This window comes from Equus quagga, chromosome 11, assembly GCF_021613505.1.
Source record: "Equus quagga isolate Etosha38 chromosome 11, UCLA_HA_Equagga_1.0, whole genome shotgun sequence".
Taxonomy (NCBI): domain Eukaryota; kingdom Metazoa; phylum Chordata; class Mammalia; order Perissodactyla; family Equidae; genus Equus; species Equus quagga.
The window spans coordinates 72,841,665-72,857,873 of NC_060277.1; the positions used below are offsets into that span (position 1 = coordinate 72,841,665).

The 16,209-nt window shown below is 36.4% G+C and overlaps 1 protein-coding gene across 10 annotated transcripts in view; it reads right to left on the reverse strand.

Moving 5' to 3' along the window:
- The window catches only part of GOSR1 (golgi SNAP receptor complex member 1), a 49,626-nt gene extending 34,028 nt beyond the window's left edge, over positions 1–15,598 (reverse strand). For 8 of the 10 annotated variants that reach the window (XM_046675763.1, XM_046675765.1, XM_046675760.1 and 5 more), the window contains exons 1-6: positions 15,509–15,598; positions 12,584–12,704; positions 8,841–8,928; positions 8,381–8,488; positions 4,844–4,935; positions 1,872–1,946 (exon numbers count right to left, since the gene is read on the reverse strand). In XM_046675763.1, the coding sequence (XP_046531719.1) occupies positions 1,872–1,946; positions 4,844–4,935; positions 8,381–8,488; positions 8,841–8,928; positions 12,584–12,704; positions 15,509–15,539 (515 nt within the window). In that variant the 5' untranslated portion in view covers positions 15,540–15,598. The remainder of the gene's footprint in view (positions 1–1,871; positions 1,947–4,843; positions 4,936–8,380; positions 8,489–8,840; positions 8,929–12,583; positions 12,705–15,508) is intronic. The other 2 variants (XM_046675764.1, XM_046675757.1) reach the window with 1 other exon arrangement.
- Between the last annotated feature and the right edge of the window lie 611 nt (positions 15,599–16,209).

Genomic DNA, 16,209 nt, shown 5'->3' on the forward strand with positions numbered 1-16,209 from the left:
AAAATAAGTACTACAAAGAATACTCATAGCTTTTATATTAAAAAAAGTTATTCTAAAAAAAAATCTTGCCAATTCTTCCTTAAAGCACTTGGCAAATTAAATACAGAAATAACACTGAAAAAACAGAGAAAGTTTTTCATATTATTTTGTACACACATTTGTCCATAATTTTATATTATCTTATTACTTAACAGGTATTTGTAACTTATACATAAGATTGATGTTTTCAAAAACGCATTTGGAAGATCTGTGTTCTAATATTGACAGCAATGACGAAGCCCTTGCTTTTAGTCTCAACAATTTCCCTAATTCATCAGAAGCTCATATTCCATTCTACTTTAAATTTTATCCTGCTTCACTTTCTCTCTGCATAGAATGAGCACATACAAACTTCTTCACAAGAATGTTCAAAGGAATTTGCATAAAGTATATCATATACCATACATCATATATATATACTAAAGTATATATTTGTCTCAGAAACAAAAATGGAAAATACCTTTTGATTGCCAATCCTCTCATCATTTTTATAACCCTAAACAAATTACTTAAGCTGTGTGCCTCTAAATTGTTGTATTTTTTTCTATAAATGGACAGTATTAAACTCCTTAAGGGTTTTCTTTGAATTACTAAAATAATCACAAAACTGCAAATTTTTATATAAAATTTATAGTAAACGATGTGTTCTGAAATAATATAGGATATTAATTTATGTAATTACTCTGGTAGACTCTTTTCAGCATCAAAATCATTCTTTACAGAGTAAACTACTGCATTTCTAACTGTTTAATTTCTTTTTGAAGTAATATAAAAACAGTGATGCAATCTAATGTTTATTCTATGCTTCTTGAGTTATCTTACCTCCTAAATTATTCTGTATCTCAAGAATATATTAACATAGTTTTGGATGTAACGCAAAATTCTTTTATGGTAGTCTTTATCAAACACAAACAGAACTACCAAAGCCATGAATAACCACAAACTAAACATAGTCTAGGAAAGACTGCCCCCTTGTGCCAATCAATAATATTCAACAGATTAAGAAAGAAGGCTAAAAGCTATTTCCGACACTAGAAGTACTCAGACTTCTAAAAAAGTCTTGATCATTCCATGTTCTAAATTCAACAGCTTATATTTAAAGTGGTGATCTTTAAAGAAAAATAAATTGAACAGTACATTAAGCACATATGGATATGACTAATTTATGACATTCAGTAGCAAATACCAGCATAATTCACAACATTTAACTATCATGGATACTAGCTGCTCAAGAGCTTAGAGGCTGAGCTCACAGAGGTGAGTAATTTTCTGATCCTTCACTTCTACAACAAAATACAGAGAAAATAATTACAGAAACCAGTACATTTCAGAGCAAAAACAGATGAAGCAGGGATCGACTATGGTGACTTGTTTTAAAATATAGCTCATCCAAGTTTTTAGGCGCTTTCTTCTGAAATCTTGGGAAGCTGCTTTTCTTTGGATTTGACGTATGGCCAAGTACCCTTTATAAAGCTTCTTGACATACGTCAGTTGGTATCAGGCCATTCAAACATAAGTCATTATCACTATTATTACTATTATTATTACTAATAACTACAGTAGTGGACAAAAGTATTAGAACAATAGACTTGCTAAGGAAAAGAAACGTTAAGGCAATAAAAGACAGGTTACAATTAATTGTGAATGCAGACTTTGGATTTTCAACAGCGTAATATCTTTGCTAATTATGATTGGAACAGCTGCAATTCCATTTCTACCAAATAGCGTCTTTAGAAGAATTAAATGAATTCGCATTGATAAAGCACTTACATAAGTAAATGAATTAATAAGTATGGAAACTACATAGTGTGCATACATTCAACAATACCTACTTTCGAAGATGGTCATGTTCTTTCAAAAATAGTTCAGTTCTTCTGTTGTTTACTCCAGACCCACTTTTATATGACCTAGATCAAAACAGAGAAAACTTATGAACATTTTTGCCAGATACGACATAGTTTTGAATGAACAATTAAAGTGTATAATCCTTTTCATCTCCTTCTAAAAATGACACCTGTTATAAATAAATATGAATGCCTTTCTCATGTAGGCCTAAGAGGTTATTATTTTTCACTAAAATAATCTAACATTCTTAAACAAACAAAAACGTTACTTTTCCTTTCATTATCTCCTCTATCTTTATTTTCTTCAAGTGGAAGTAAAACTTTGGACCGATTACTACACAGCACATGGGGTGGGGAAGCTACTGAAACAGAATGTTTTCCTTCACAATAGTACATGCAGTCCATCAACTGAAGCCTAAGGAGCACTACAATGAAGCTAAAGATCTGCCAATTTCGGCATACTTAAGAATTTCTATCTTGGTCTTAAGTGCATTAAAATTTAAAAGAAAATGCTTTTTATCGTTTCTATCAACACTTTCATGCTTCTGTTGTTACTTACAATAAAGTATCAAGAACAAAATAAAAAATTCAAGTAACTGCACATATACTGCAATAAGATAAAAGAGGGTCATGCTGCTAAAAATGAACTACGAAATGGGTGAGAGGCAGTGCTAATGTGCAAAGCACAGTGGGAAAGAAAGCACCAGAAAAAGCAGCAAGATACAATCAAGAACACACTGGACTTGGAAGACTGATGATTTGCATTTAAATCCATACTCCATCATTTATTAGCCAGTTACCCTTTGACAAGTCTCCTAATACCTAGTTTCATAAAATAGGACTAATGATTTCTATCTATACCAAAAGATATGAAGTCAAAAAGAGATAATATATGGAAAGGTGGCGTGTAATTACAAAAACGTTTAAAACATCGGGGCTGGCCCCACGGCCAAGTGGTTAAGTTCACGTGCTCTGCTTTGGCAGCCTAGGGTTTCACCGGTTCACATCTTGGGCGCGGACCTAGCATCGCGCTCACCAAGCCATGCTGAGGCAGGAGCCCACATAGCACAACTAGAAGGACCTACAACTAAAATATACCACTGTAGGGGGCTAGCCCCATGGGTCGAGTGGTTAAGTTCTCACGCTCCGCTGCAGTGGCCCAGGGTTTTGCTGGTTTGGATCCTGGGCAAGGACATGGCACCGCTCATCAAGCCATGCTGAGGCAGCATCCCACATGCCATAACTAGAAGGAGCCACAACTAAGAATATACAACTATGTACCGGGTGGCTTTAGGGGAAAAAGGAAAAAAAAATAAAACCTTTAAAATATACTACTATGTACTAGGGGGCTTTGGGGAGAAAGAAAAAAAAAGATTGGCAACATGTTGTTAGCTCAGGAGCCAATCTTAAAAAAAAAAACTTCAAAACATCAGTTATTACTACTACATATCATCTCACTAATCATATTCTGCCTCGTATTACATTAATTTGAGTATGTGCCTTACTCCTCTTTAGCACGTAGATTATAAACCCCTAGAACGTCAAGTTGGTCTTTTCATTTCTACCCTCTACTGTGACTGACACAGTCTTATTCATGGCTGGTAATCAAGAAATAATTTAATGAATGGATGAACAAGTTTCTTTTATGATCATCTTTCAGAAAGCAAGTTATCACAGTGGGCTGTATGCTAATGTTTCCCACAAACTGTGGGGGAGCTAAATGCCTGCACATTAAAGGCCGTCCCCTAAACTGGTTCTCAATGCATTCCTTAAGACATATATAAATAGACTGTACAGCAATTAAACAAAAGACTTACAAGTTCCTGAGAACTAAAAATATTAGAAAATTTCTAATTATGGCAAAAATGTTTATTTTTTTACTCCTATATGTTAAACAAAGGACATACGACTAAACACAAATAAAACAGAGACAAACAACAAAAATTTATTTTCCAAGATAATTTCTAGAGGAGGAAATGACCTTTGGTGGCTGGATAATCCTGGGTTACAGTTTTGAACAAAAATTTTGAATGCAATGAATATTAAATTATTTCTGCTGCAAAGCTGTCTTACTGTTACAACAAAATAAAGGAGGCCCATGAGTACAAAATAAAGGAGGCTCAGAGTACACAGGATATATATCAGTTTATGACATGGTAATGTATATAACAGTTTATGAAACATAAGTATCATAGTTAACTTATGAAACACAAGTATCATACACTTATCACAAGTGAGACAACGACCAGCATCAACAGATGGTCCAAAAGTGGGAAAGTCTGCAGCTTTAATTAGCTGCCCAACGGATTTCACCTTATCAGTCATGTTCAGTTGTGAAAAAAATTTCAAAAATGTGTATGAAATGCTAGAATATATTACTGAAGGTGAGGTAAAGGTATGGAATAAAAGGACAAATCTTTAAAATTATGGATTGAGATCAGCATGAAAATGTTGGGAGTCCTCAAATAATTTGGCCTAAGGCTATGAGTTTGTATAAAATCTGGAAAAAACAGTTATTTCTGATTCAAGGGAAGTAAAGGCTACTTTGATAGCTACCTGAATACATAATTTTGGGGGCAAGGGAGAGGGTAGGGGATAGGTGGTAATCAGGAAGGGAAACACGGAGAGCTTCAATCATCGGTAATGTTATAATTCTTAAGGTGGGTGGTAGGAGATCAGAGAAAAACTCATGAAGATATCATCTAAGCTGGACTTTGAATTAAGACAGGAAAGTCAAGGTCGGCAGGAGTCAGTGATAAAACTAGGGAAAGTTGGAAATGAAACCAGCAAAGTAGATTAGGACCATACTGTAGCAGCAATGTTTAAAAATAGTGAAATGGGAATGAGAAAGCTGGAAATCTAAATCCTGGTTCTGTTACTCAATTTGCTGTTAATCATGGATATACTCTAAATCCAAATCTGAACAAATACCCAACAAAATAATATAAAAGGTAACTTACTCAATGTCTTTTCGTACTGATCCCAAGAGATTCTCCCTTTCCCGTATTGCCATGAAGTTGGCTTTGGTTTTATGGAATTCATGTGTATAATCCTGCAATAAATCAACATCCAGTCACAACATAAGTTAATTATATATTTTTATCTCATTGAGGCAGTTATTCATTGTCATCCTTTTAGAAATTTCTGCCAAAAAACTGCTATTTAAGAAATAAAATTGCCAAGAAATAAAAACAACATTATAATCATTTTCCTGAAGAGTAACCAACTGCTTTCAAATGAAAACAATTTGGTGCTAGGGTAATGGTGCCACTAAATCATTCTTCTTCAATGTTCTAGTACGGGGCAGAATTGTGAAGAAAAAAATAACTCTAAGATAAAATGACTTCAAATATCCTAGGATAAAATTGAGCGGCTCTTTCTACTCATTAGTGTACCCAATGGGGCTTATTTTCAAATTTCATCCTTTTGGAATTCCCAAAGAAATTTAATTCCTAAATCAACCAAAGGAAGAACAGAACCAAGAGAACTGTAAACAAAATAATCTTTAAATATTTTCCTTTCTTTTTCTATTATCATATTTTTAAGATATTAAGGAATATTCATTACTTTTTTAATTCAGAGAAGTATATATAAAGAAGATGAAAATCATAATCCCATCTTCCAGTGAGCCCATATTGACACTTTAAAAACAAAAATAAGGGGCCGGCCCCATGGCCGAGTGATTAAATTCATGCACTCCGCTGTGGCGGCCCAGGGCTTTGCCTGTTTGGATCCTGGGTGCGGACATGGCACTGCTCATCAAGCCACGCTGAGGCGGCATCCCACCTGTCACAACTGGAAGGAACTACAACTAAAAATATGCAACTATGTACCAGGGGGCTTTGGGGAGAAAAAGGAAAAATAAAATCTTAAAAAAATAAAAATAAAAAAAGTAATACATGAATATAGGGAGAACACTAAAAGAGCACCAAAAGGAATAAAAGAACCATCCCGCTCCATAGTTCATAACATTATCATCATTTTCTTTCACGAAATGTTTTTGTATATACAAGCTTATCTATTATTTCTTTCATTTATGCTAAAGAAATCATACCGTATTCTGCTGTATACCTCAATTTTTCAAGTTCATAAAATATCAAGTAATCTTTTCATATTAGCAAATAGAAATCTATATTCTTTTAATAGCTATATAGAATTCTATCTTATGAGTCTATTATAATTTAATAAATTCCCTACTGATAAATGTTTTAGTTGCTTTCATTTTTTTCTGGTAAAAAATGCTGCAAGAAACATTCTTTTATACATATTTTATTGAACTCTTTCTTTTCAAAGTGTATTTAGAGTAAATGCCTAGCAGAATACCTGGATCAAAGAATCTTACATTTAGATTTTGATAGCACTAAGCTGCCTTCTATAAAGACTGCATCAATTCATGTTCCCAGCAAATGTATGAGTGCCCACTTTTCTACACTTTTGCCAATAACAGGTCACAAATGTTTCAATATTTGCTAATCTGACAGATGAAAAATCATGTTGCATTTTGATTTGTCTAATTTTATTTGGGAATGTGGCTGAACATCTTTTTATGGTTTTGGCCAGTGATTTTCTGTAAACAACAAGTTCACATCCTTTGCCCATTTTCCTATTAGGTTGCCTTTTTCTTATTTCTATTATTTCTTTGCATATTAAAAAAATTAGTCATTTGTTATAGTTCCTGGTATTAGATCTTGCATACAAAGTCCTTCAATACCTAAACTGTATAATTTCATCATGATTTATTCTGAACTTTTATGATTTCTTTTTCTATACGTAAATCTTTAATCCATTTGGAATTTACTCTGGATGGGAAGAATGAGATAGACATTGAGGTTTGTTTTTTTCCCCCAATAATTAGCCGATTGTTACAGCTCTATTTACTTTATAATCCCTCTTCTTCCCACTGATTTAAAATACTACCTTTATCAGAAACTAAATTTCTACGCATATTTGTTCTATATATGAACTCCATTCTGTTCTATTGGTCTACTTTTTCTCTAGAATCAAACTATCTTAATTATCCTAGATTCTTAACAGGTTTTAACATCTGGTAGAACTAGGCATCCTTTACTACCTATCTTCATTTTCACATATTTTTTCTTAGTTATTCTTGAACTTTGGTGTCATTTTACCAACTAAAAAAAAAAATGAAACAAAGAAACAAACAAAAACCCTGTTATTTCCATTGGGATAGCAATCAATTCACAGGTTGATTTAGAGAGGTGTCTTCCCACCCAAACGCAGAGTAAATCTTTTATGTTTCTCAGTAGAGTTTTATATATACGAGTCCTATACATTCTTTTATTTTTTTCTTCTCCCCAAAGCCCCCTAGTACATAGCTGTATATTCTAGTTGTAGGTCCTTCTAGTTCTGCTATGTGGGACGCCGCCTCAGCACGGCTTGATGAGCAGTGCTAGGTCCGCGCCCAGGATCCGAACCAGTGAAACCCTGGGCCACTGAAGCAGAGTGCATGAACTTAAACACTTGGCCACTGGGCCAGCTCCCTATATACATTCTTATTACATTTATAGATAAGGGTTTTATAGTTTCTTCCACTGTATTTCCTAACAGGTTATTGTTTGTATGTAGAAAAACTACTTGCCCTTATATATTAATTTTGTAATCCACCATCTTACTGAATTTGTTTCTACTTTTGTGGGAGTTAGTTTTCTTATTGTATTGGATATATAATCTTATCACTGCCACATAATACAAATTTTGTCTCTTCCTTTCCAAAATTTATATCTTGTTTCTTTTCACTGCCTAATTGCTCCACCAAGAACTTCCAAAACAATATTAAACATCTGTGGTGATTGTGGATACCCTTGTCTTGTTTTTTTCTTCAATGGAAGTGCTTTTAGTGCTTTATTTTTAAGCATGATGCTAGCTTTTAATCTGATATACACATTTTTACATCAGATAAATAAAGTATCCTTCTATTCCTATTTTCGACAAGAGTTTTGAAAATTAGAAATGGTTGCTGAATTTTTTCAATATTAAAAATATTTGTCTTTCTAGTTGTACTACTATATTTTTAACACCCCCATATGTAAATCTTTAAGAGTTTATTTCATTTTATTGGTACACTTTTAATATTTTCTCAAATAATATACTAAATAAATACAGCAAATTACTCCTCTTCCATGTTATCTTCAAAGCCTGACAAAAGTATACTTGAAACCACCGTATTATCGCCTATACATGACCAATGGCTATTTCACCATTACAGTTAGCTATGAGGTCTCTCACGGTAGAAGTATATTTATCTACTGACAAATATTATTCAATTCTACCAGGCAAAAGCAAGAGCTAGTAGACATTTTCAGAATTTCATAACACCAAAGGAAAGAAAGCAAAACAAGACAAATTTCTATAGCACGGCATTTATCCTCAGAAGATTTTTCCCTTCGCTCTTTTAAATACATGCATATACATTCCATACAGGGATTAAAAAGAAAGAGAATTCTATGATAACAAAAATCTCAAGCCCAATATATTACCTGCAATATGTCTCTATGTCGCTGTAATGTATGCATCAGTGCTGCATTCAAGGAGGGGACACCCGCACTGTTGGTATATTCTGCCATTTTATCATTTACTCCTGTGAGCTAAAAAGAAGAAGAAAGAAAATGAAAACCAATAAAAATATTTTAGAAAGCACTATAAAGAGTTAAAAGTCAATTATCTGCCTGTATGTCCTTTTGGATAACAGCAAAAAACAAACAAAAAAACAAGAAGTAGACAGTAGGCAAGGTCAGTATTTCCCCCAAATAATCCATAAAGGCAAAAATAACATCCACAGGATCTGGGAATGGCTGTCACCAAAATTCAAGTGCCTAGGGAGGCACACATCTTGAATGAAAGGGTGATTTCAATAAACAGGTCTGTATTAATATAATCCAGTATCATAACAAGTATACAGTTATTAGCAAAAAGAGTTATTTAACAGAAAGTGCTTACCCTTGCCAAAAGCTGCTCAATTTCAATTGCCATTGTTTCAAACATTCTGTCTTGGCTTGATCCATTTAAAAGAGGTGTTGTGTCAGAGCTAAAGAGAAGTTCAAATAAAGAGAATCTATTACTTAAACCTAATCCTTTAAAAAATACTTAAAATAATAAGGTAATTATTCTTAAAGAGGTCAAATAGAACCCCTGAGATCCGTTTCTTAAGAAGCTATAATTTTTATAGCAGTTTTCCTATAAAGATCATACATGTTCTAAATATTAAATTCAGTATAAAATATGATTGAGTGTTAGATTTTCCCAAGCTTTAATACATCTAATCTTAATAATGTAAAGCAATTCCAAATGCTTGTTTACTGTCCCAAATGAAAGTAACTTAAGCTATGGCAGTGCCCAATTAAATGCTGAATCTAAAAGAACAAATCATGTGAAATAAAGCCATGGAAGTATGCAGTACAGCATATAAGAGGAACCATAAAATGTACTATGAATTTTGTTATGAGATTTGTGAGGAATAATCTTTTAAATTTTTACCCCAAAACAATTATGGTCCCTTAAACCTTAAATTAAGTTCTCTCTTCTTTCTTTGACTCTTACCAAGAAGAAATAAAATTGAGATTTAAATAATCTACAGACTGGATAACTAGTTATTAAATAAGCAAGAACTGGCTTCAAGTCTAACATAGACAGCAATGTCCAGCAGAGAAATTTTAGTACCAACACTCTACATTTCCATTTATATTGTCCATTTGTTTCCACTGTTTTGTAAAAATGTGTTGAAATGTCTTAAACCTGAAAAGTGAGTCACAAATCTAACTTTTTACATGTGAAATTTATGTTTGACAGATTCAAATTCTAAAACTGCACATCCTGAAAGTTTCTTTTGACTCTTAAGTCAACCACTAACTTTCATTAGCTTTCCAAGTGGGCCATACATGAGCAGCTCAATACAGATCTTAATTATACTGATACAGATAAATGCTCAAGCAATGACTATGTCTCCAGTCTCACTGAAGACTTTGTCCTGCCCGGTGACAGTGCTTGGGTGTGGCAAATTAAAAAACTAAATCATCAGTTTAACATCAAAAAGTGCCTTAGCTACTACTATTTCTCTTCTCATATACACCTCCACACCAATAGTAACAAGCAGTGAAATAGCCAAAAAGTAGCTAAAATGGAGAATTTTTATTTTAAGATGTTTAACTAGGTCCAGATTTTTATTTCTTCTCGAAATAATTCAATGTGTTTGCCTTAAAACAGATATCAAAATAGCTAGCTCTTTAGTACGTGTCAGAGTGAACCCAAGGTTCTGCTGTTGTTTCTTAGGATGTGCCCAGGCAAAAATGCTCTATATCCTACTAATACCTCCCTACCCTAAGATCCTTCCCTCCAAGATATATGAAAAAGAACAATGGGCCAACAAATGCAAACTCCATAATGAGGGAAACTGTCTATGTCTTATTCTCAGATACATGCCTAGCACCTAAAATGGCGCCTGGCACATGGCAGATGCTCATTAAATACGAGTTGAATGAATGAGGAGGCAAGTTCTACATTCTCCATTCTCAGGAGAGTATATGAGTCCAGGAAAATGGCCAAAAACTCATTCTCCACAATACTAAGATTCAGTTAAATTTAATTCATTCTATAGGTGTGTGATGATTCACAGACTATATGAAGTTCTCAAAATACATGGAGTTAAAAAAAAAAAAAACTATTCCTGGAAGAAAAATCCTCTCATTGAGTTTATTCATCATGACATGCTTTCAACCCGGGCAAGAAACAAAACACTTTGGAATGCACACTGGATCTGGATCTCCTTGGCTTTAGGTTTCTTATTGAAAGGAACAGTTAGGCTGAAATAATTCTATAAAGTCAGTCCCAATTAGTTGTAGAATTTCTTACGCAATGTTTTCAAGATAGTTTTTCCCTTAAAGGAATCACAAAAGTATTAAGTGCACGAAGCACAGAGAACATAAAAAAAGCATCATCTAACTGCATCTCTTAACAATTAGCAGTTTTAAAATTATATACTCACTGGCATAGCCAAGTGGGAGACTTAAATTCAGGAAAAATGCTTTCCAATGTGATAAAATAAGTTTACTCATAGAAAAGAACATTCCTTATTCTCTTTACTTGCTAAGTAAAGGCACGCCCGAAAAAAATGCACTGCACTCAAAGCTACGTGGCATGCCAATAGCTTACTTTTAGGTCCTAAAGTTAATATGTTGACCCTGCTATCTTTAATTTTAATTCTTTAATAAAGTGCCCTTATTTAAAAAGAAGCAATACTTTGGCTAGTGATAAGGGTTCTGGAGATAGGAAAACCTAGGTTCAAATCCAAGACCAGTTTTTGTCGTTTTTATTATTATCAGCTGAAAAAATATGCTATCTACCACCAATCCTCAAAAAAGTATGTAAAATAAAGAGAGGATAACAACTAACAACTCTACCAGCAATTCCACTGTTAGGTATACAGAAACACTTTATAGGTGAAAATGTTCCCAGCTGGGGCCAGTCCCATGGCATAGCCATTAAGTCCAGCATGCTCAGCTTTGGCAGCCTGGGTTGACTGGTTCAGATCCTGCGCGGACTTACAACACTTGTCAAGCCATGTTGTGGCAGTGACCCACAGACAAAATAGAGGAAGATTGGCACAGAAGTTAGCTCAGGACTAACCTTCCTCAAGCCAAAAAAAAAAAGAGGAAGACTGGCAAAGGATGTTAGCTCAGAGCAAATCTTCCTTCCCAGAAAAGAAAAAAAAAGTTCCCAGTAGCCTTTATATAAAGCTCTTAAAACAGTACCTGACACATAATGAACACTCTGTGTCAGTTATTAAAATTATTATTAATTAGCAAAAATTAGAAACAATGTCCAACTACAGAATAAATTGTGATAAAATCATACAATGTAATACTATACGTAGCAAATGAACACAGCACAGTTAAATGTATCCATAGCTGAATCTCAAAGATAATGTTAAACAAAAAAACAGTTGCAAAATAACTATAGCTCCTACTATGAGTTGTTTAGGAACACAAACATACGTAGTAAAAACATATAGAGATTATGGGGAGGGAGAAAATGGAGTGCCATCCAGGGCTTCAACTGAACTGGTAATGATTATTTCTTAAAGTGGGAGACAGGCATGTGGGGGCCCGTTATATTTCCTAAAATTTTTTGAAACAAGTGGATGGACTAAAGGGAGCATAAGATTCAAAGATGAGAATGTATTTTCCATATGTTCAATATAGTTGTATACCAGATTCTCAAAAAAGAAGTAAAATTAAAAACAGCTAAGAGGATTAACAGGGGGGATACATACTACATTAGATCCATTCTAAAACACCAGAAGAGTAGTATGCATACCTTGCACTTAGGTAATTCCCCAGATCTGTTTAGCAATTAGAAGCTATAGGAAATACAATGGGGGCAAATTAACCACATTTCCTTGCAAAGGCTGAACTAGAAACTCTTATTTCTGATACAAACTCATTCTTAAGCCTTAGCATTTTCCTCCTAACACTGTCACAATCCTTGTCAAAGGATCCCAAAGAAATGCTAGTTTCAAGAATTAAGGAGAATTTTTATAAATCACTAAAAAATAAAACAATCAATAACAAAATAAAACACCAAAAATTCACCAAATGACCAAGTTAGAGTTATGTATTTCAGTTAAGCTTTTAATGCTTTAAAAACATTATATACTTTAAGACGTAAGAGAGAGAATCTGGTAGTACCTATACCTGTCGCGTCTTCCATCTCGGGCACTGCTGTGACTGTAACTCGTACACAGTTTACTGAAGGAAACCAGTTTCAGATCAAGTTCATTTTCCAGCTGTCGAGCCTGTTTCCTCAGATCTTTAATAAAATTACAAAAGCAAATTAGATGCAAAAAGTCCAACAGCAGACATGAAAATCATAAAACTACTCTGAAGAAAACAAACAATGCAAATGATTACATAAAGAAAAGTGTTCTGGGGCCGGCCCCGTGGCCGAGTGGTTAGGTTCTCGCGCTCTGCTTCAGTGGCCCAGGGTTTCACAGATCCCGGGCGCAGACATGGCACTGCTCATCAGGCCATGCTGAGGTGGCGTCCCACACAGCACAACCAGAAGGACCCACAACTAAAATATACAACTATGTACCGGGGGGCTTTGGGGAGAACAAAAGAAAAATAAAATCTTTAAAAAAAAGAAAAGTGTTATAAGGAGGAAACCAAAGACTCATCCAGAAAAGCAAACTGTCACTTATTTAAACTTCAGATGGGATAAGAAGGGGCGAGACAGTGGGAGACGCAAAATTTCAGCTTCATCCGCAAAACGGCTAGACAACAAATGTCCTAACATCCATGAAATTATTTCTATAGCAGTATCTAAAATTTCATAATTTAGAGGAAAGCAGAAGAGAATACAGATCACAAAGGAACTGAATATGGTTTATGATCAGCATTATATTAATTTACCAGCTATCTTTATGAAAAAGAAACCATCACTGCTTTTGTCAGAGATTTTCCTACCTCTTTATGTCCCAAAGCTTCATTAGGCTTAAGAAATTCTTTTTTTTTAAAGATTTTATTTTTTTCCTTTTTCTCCCCAAAGTCCCCCCTTCCCCACGCCCCTGGTACATTGCTGTGTATACTTAGTTGTGAGTCTTTCTACTTGTGGCATTTGGGACGCCACCTTTGCGTGGCTTGATGAGTGGTGCCACATCCGCGCCCAGGATCCGAACCAGCGAAACCCTGGGCCGCCACAGCAGAGAGCACAAACCTAACCACTTGGCCACAGGGCTGGCCCCAGGCTTATGAAATTCTTAATAGTAGAATGACTTAGTGATTGAGCATAAAGAAAAAATAAATAATCATACAAAAAGACAAAAATATTGTCTTTCAATGAGTTTACCGAAAGAAATTTGGAGAGGCTGAAACTAACAATAAACAACATGGTACTAACAAGGTCAAACAAGTATGACAGAAATAAGAGGATAAGTTTTAAAAGAACAGGAGTAAACAAGCAAGCAGAGAAACTGGTATGGTAGTTTGGCATCTAAGTGGTTGAGTGAGAGAAGCCACAGTCCAGAAACCCACATCTAGATGTGAGTACTCTCGTTCATGGTGAAGCAAGGTGCAAATAAACGGGCTGAAATATAGGAAGGAATGATGTAGGAATGATGTAAGGATCGCATCTGTCTGGAATAACGAATGCAAAACGTTATTTCAACATACTTATCAAGAACCAAAAGCAGAAAGCAGACTAACACAGTGAAGAACATTTGTCCAGAGACCCTATCTCAGAATCTCAGCTCAGCCTAAAGTTCTGAGATTCTGAGAACTGGCTCTGATTTACTGACAATCTACGAACCTCGGCTTTTTGTTTTTTAAACCCCTACCTTCGGGGGGTTTTTTATGTATTAGTAATCATGCGTTTAAAGCACCTGGCACAGACTAGGTTGTCAGTAATAAGCTTCTATAATTACTATAGCATGGTGTTTCAAAAAACCATAGCCTAACGACGAGTATTAAAGTTACCAATAGCCACTTCTACATAGTTTACATAATTTAAAAATATTTTCTAGCTAGTACACACATTTCAAATAGGCACTTCAATACATGTTCAAACTGTAAGCACGCTTTTCTGTAACTAGTAACTGACTTTCTAACAGAAAACATCAAGTAAAAGTATTTTGAGAAGTCTAAGAGGCAAGTATGGATGAACTTAGAATTAAGTTTCTTAGACCAAGTGTCTGATAGTGACAATATTGTTATTTGTGATGGGTGTCCAGAGGCTTCAGTGCGTAGCAATAGGAAATAGGTTAATAGGGGAAAGGGATTTGGAGAGCAGTTTCCATGGAGCAGTAAAGGAAACAGACAACTGAAAGGGAAAGGTGAGCCTTCTCTGATCTTTGTTCATCATCAAGGCCCAGGAATGAGTTTTACGCGAGTCCAATTTATCGGACCATTATTTTCAGGAGTTAAACAAACGGACTCGCCAAATCACAAGACAGTTTTTTGGTAGAAGAGCTACAGCAAATGCAATAATTAGAATCCACACTGGTTCTCCCAACTTTCTCTCTTTAACAAAACCGATGGCCAGAGCAAAGGCAAAGTTTCCTCTGCCTTCAAAAGCCGACTCGACACCCAATCCTCGAAGTCGCAGCCTGAAGCTGCCAAGGGGACCCAGTCAGAGACATTCCACTCATGCAATTCGCCTCGGTGGACCGGACTGACAAGTTCCTCCTTTCGCTTTTCCTGCCCAGTAGTCCGACAGTGACCTCAACTCTCAGGCGCTGCTCCCCCCACTCGCCCGGGCTCGGATCTTCTCGCTCAACACTGGCTTCCTCGCAGAGTTCTCAGCCCAAGCCACTTCGTCCGCGTTCCGCTACCCCCTCAACCCAGTTCTCCCCCGGCCACTCAGGCCCCTCTTCCCCTCGGTGCCCGCTCAGCCCCTCTGCCCCAGCCCTGCCCCAGGTCCCGCTGCCTCTCAGGCCAGCCCCCTGCCCCGGACCGTCCGGGCTCCTCGGCCCCCAGGCCCGGGCTCCCTCTAGAGCGGCCCGGCCCCTCAGCCCCCCGCTCCGGAGGCCTGGCTCTTGCCTCCGCTGCCTCCCTCAAGCCCCGTCCTCACTCAGGCCCTCGCCCCTTGACCAGATCCACCCGAGGCCTCGCCCTCACCTTCCCAGTAATTGCTGGTTCCTGCCGCCATCTTTGTTGCCCAACGTCAGTGGGGATAGGAGAGCCGAGACGAGGCGAGCCACAGAATCACCTCTGAACCTTCTTCCGCCCGGGCGCCAGGGCCGATGGGATACGTGAGCTTCCGCAGACACCGCCCCCTGGCGGGCGAGCCGTCATTTTACAGCTGTGGAGGAGCGAGGCTGAAAACTTCAGCTTTAGCGCCTGACACTCCTTGAACGTCTGTCACTGGTGTATATACCCGCTCTCTGCGCTCTCAGCTCGGTTTATCCCATCTCGGCAGGGGCCTACTTGACTGAGAAGAAAGTCATTCTCAGACCCAACGTCCTGTTTCCGTCACCTTCTCTCAAATGTAATTTCCCTTCTGAGTTAGAGGCGCTTTTTTTTTTTTTGCTATGGAGTTATATGAATTCTTTACATATTTTGTATATTAACCTCTTATCAGGTGTATGATCTGCAAATATTTTCTCCCGTAGGTTGCCTTTTCATTGTGTTGATAGTTTCCTTTGCTGTGCAGAAGCTTTTAGTTTGATGTAGTTCCACTTGTTCATTTTTGCTTTTTGCCTTTGCTTTTGGAGTCAGATCCCCAAAAATCATCGCTAAGACCAATGTCAAGGAGCTTACTGCCTATATTTTCTTCTACGAGTTTTGTGGTTTCAAGTCTTACTTTCAAGTCTTTAACC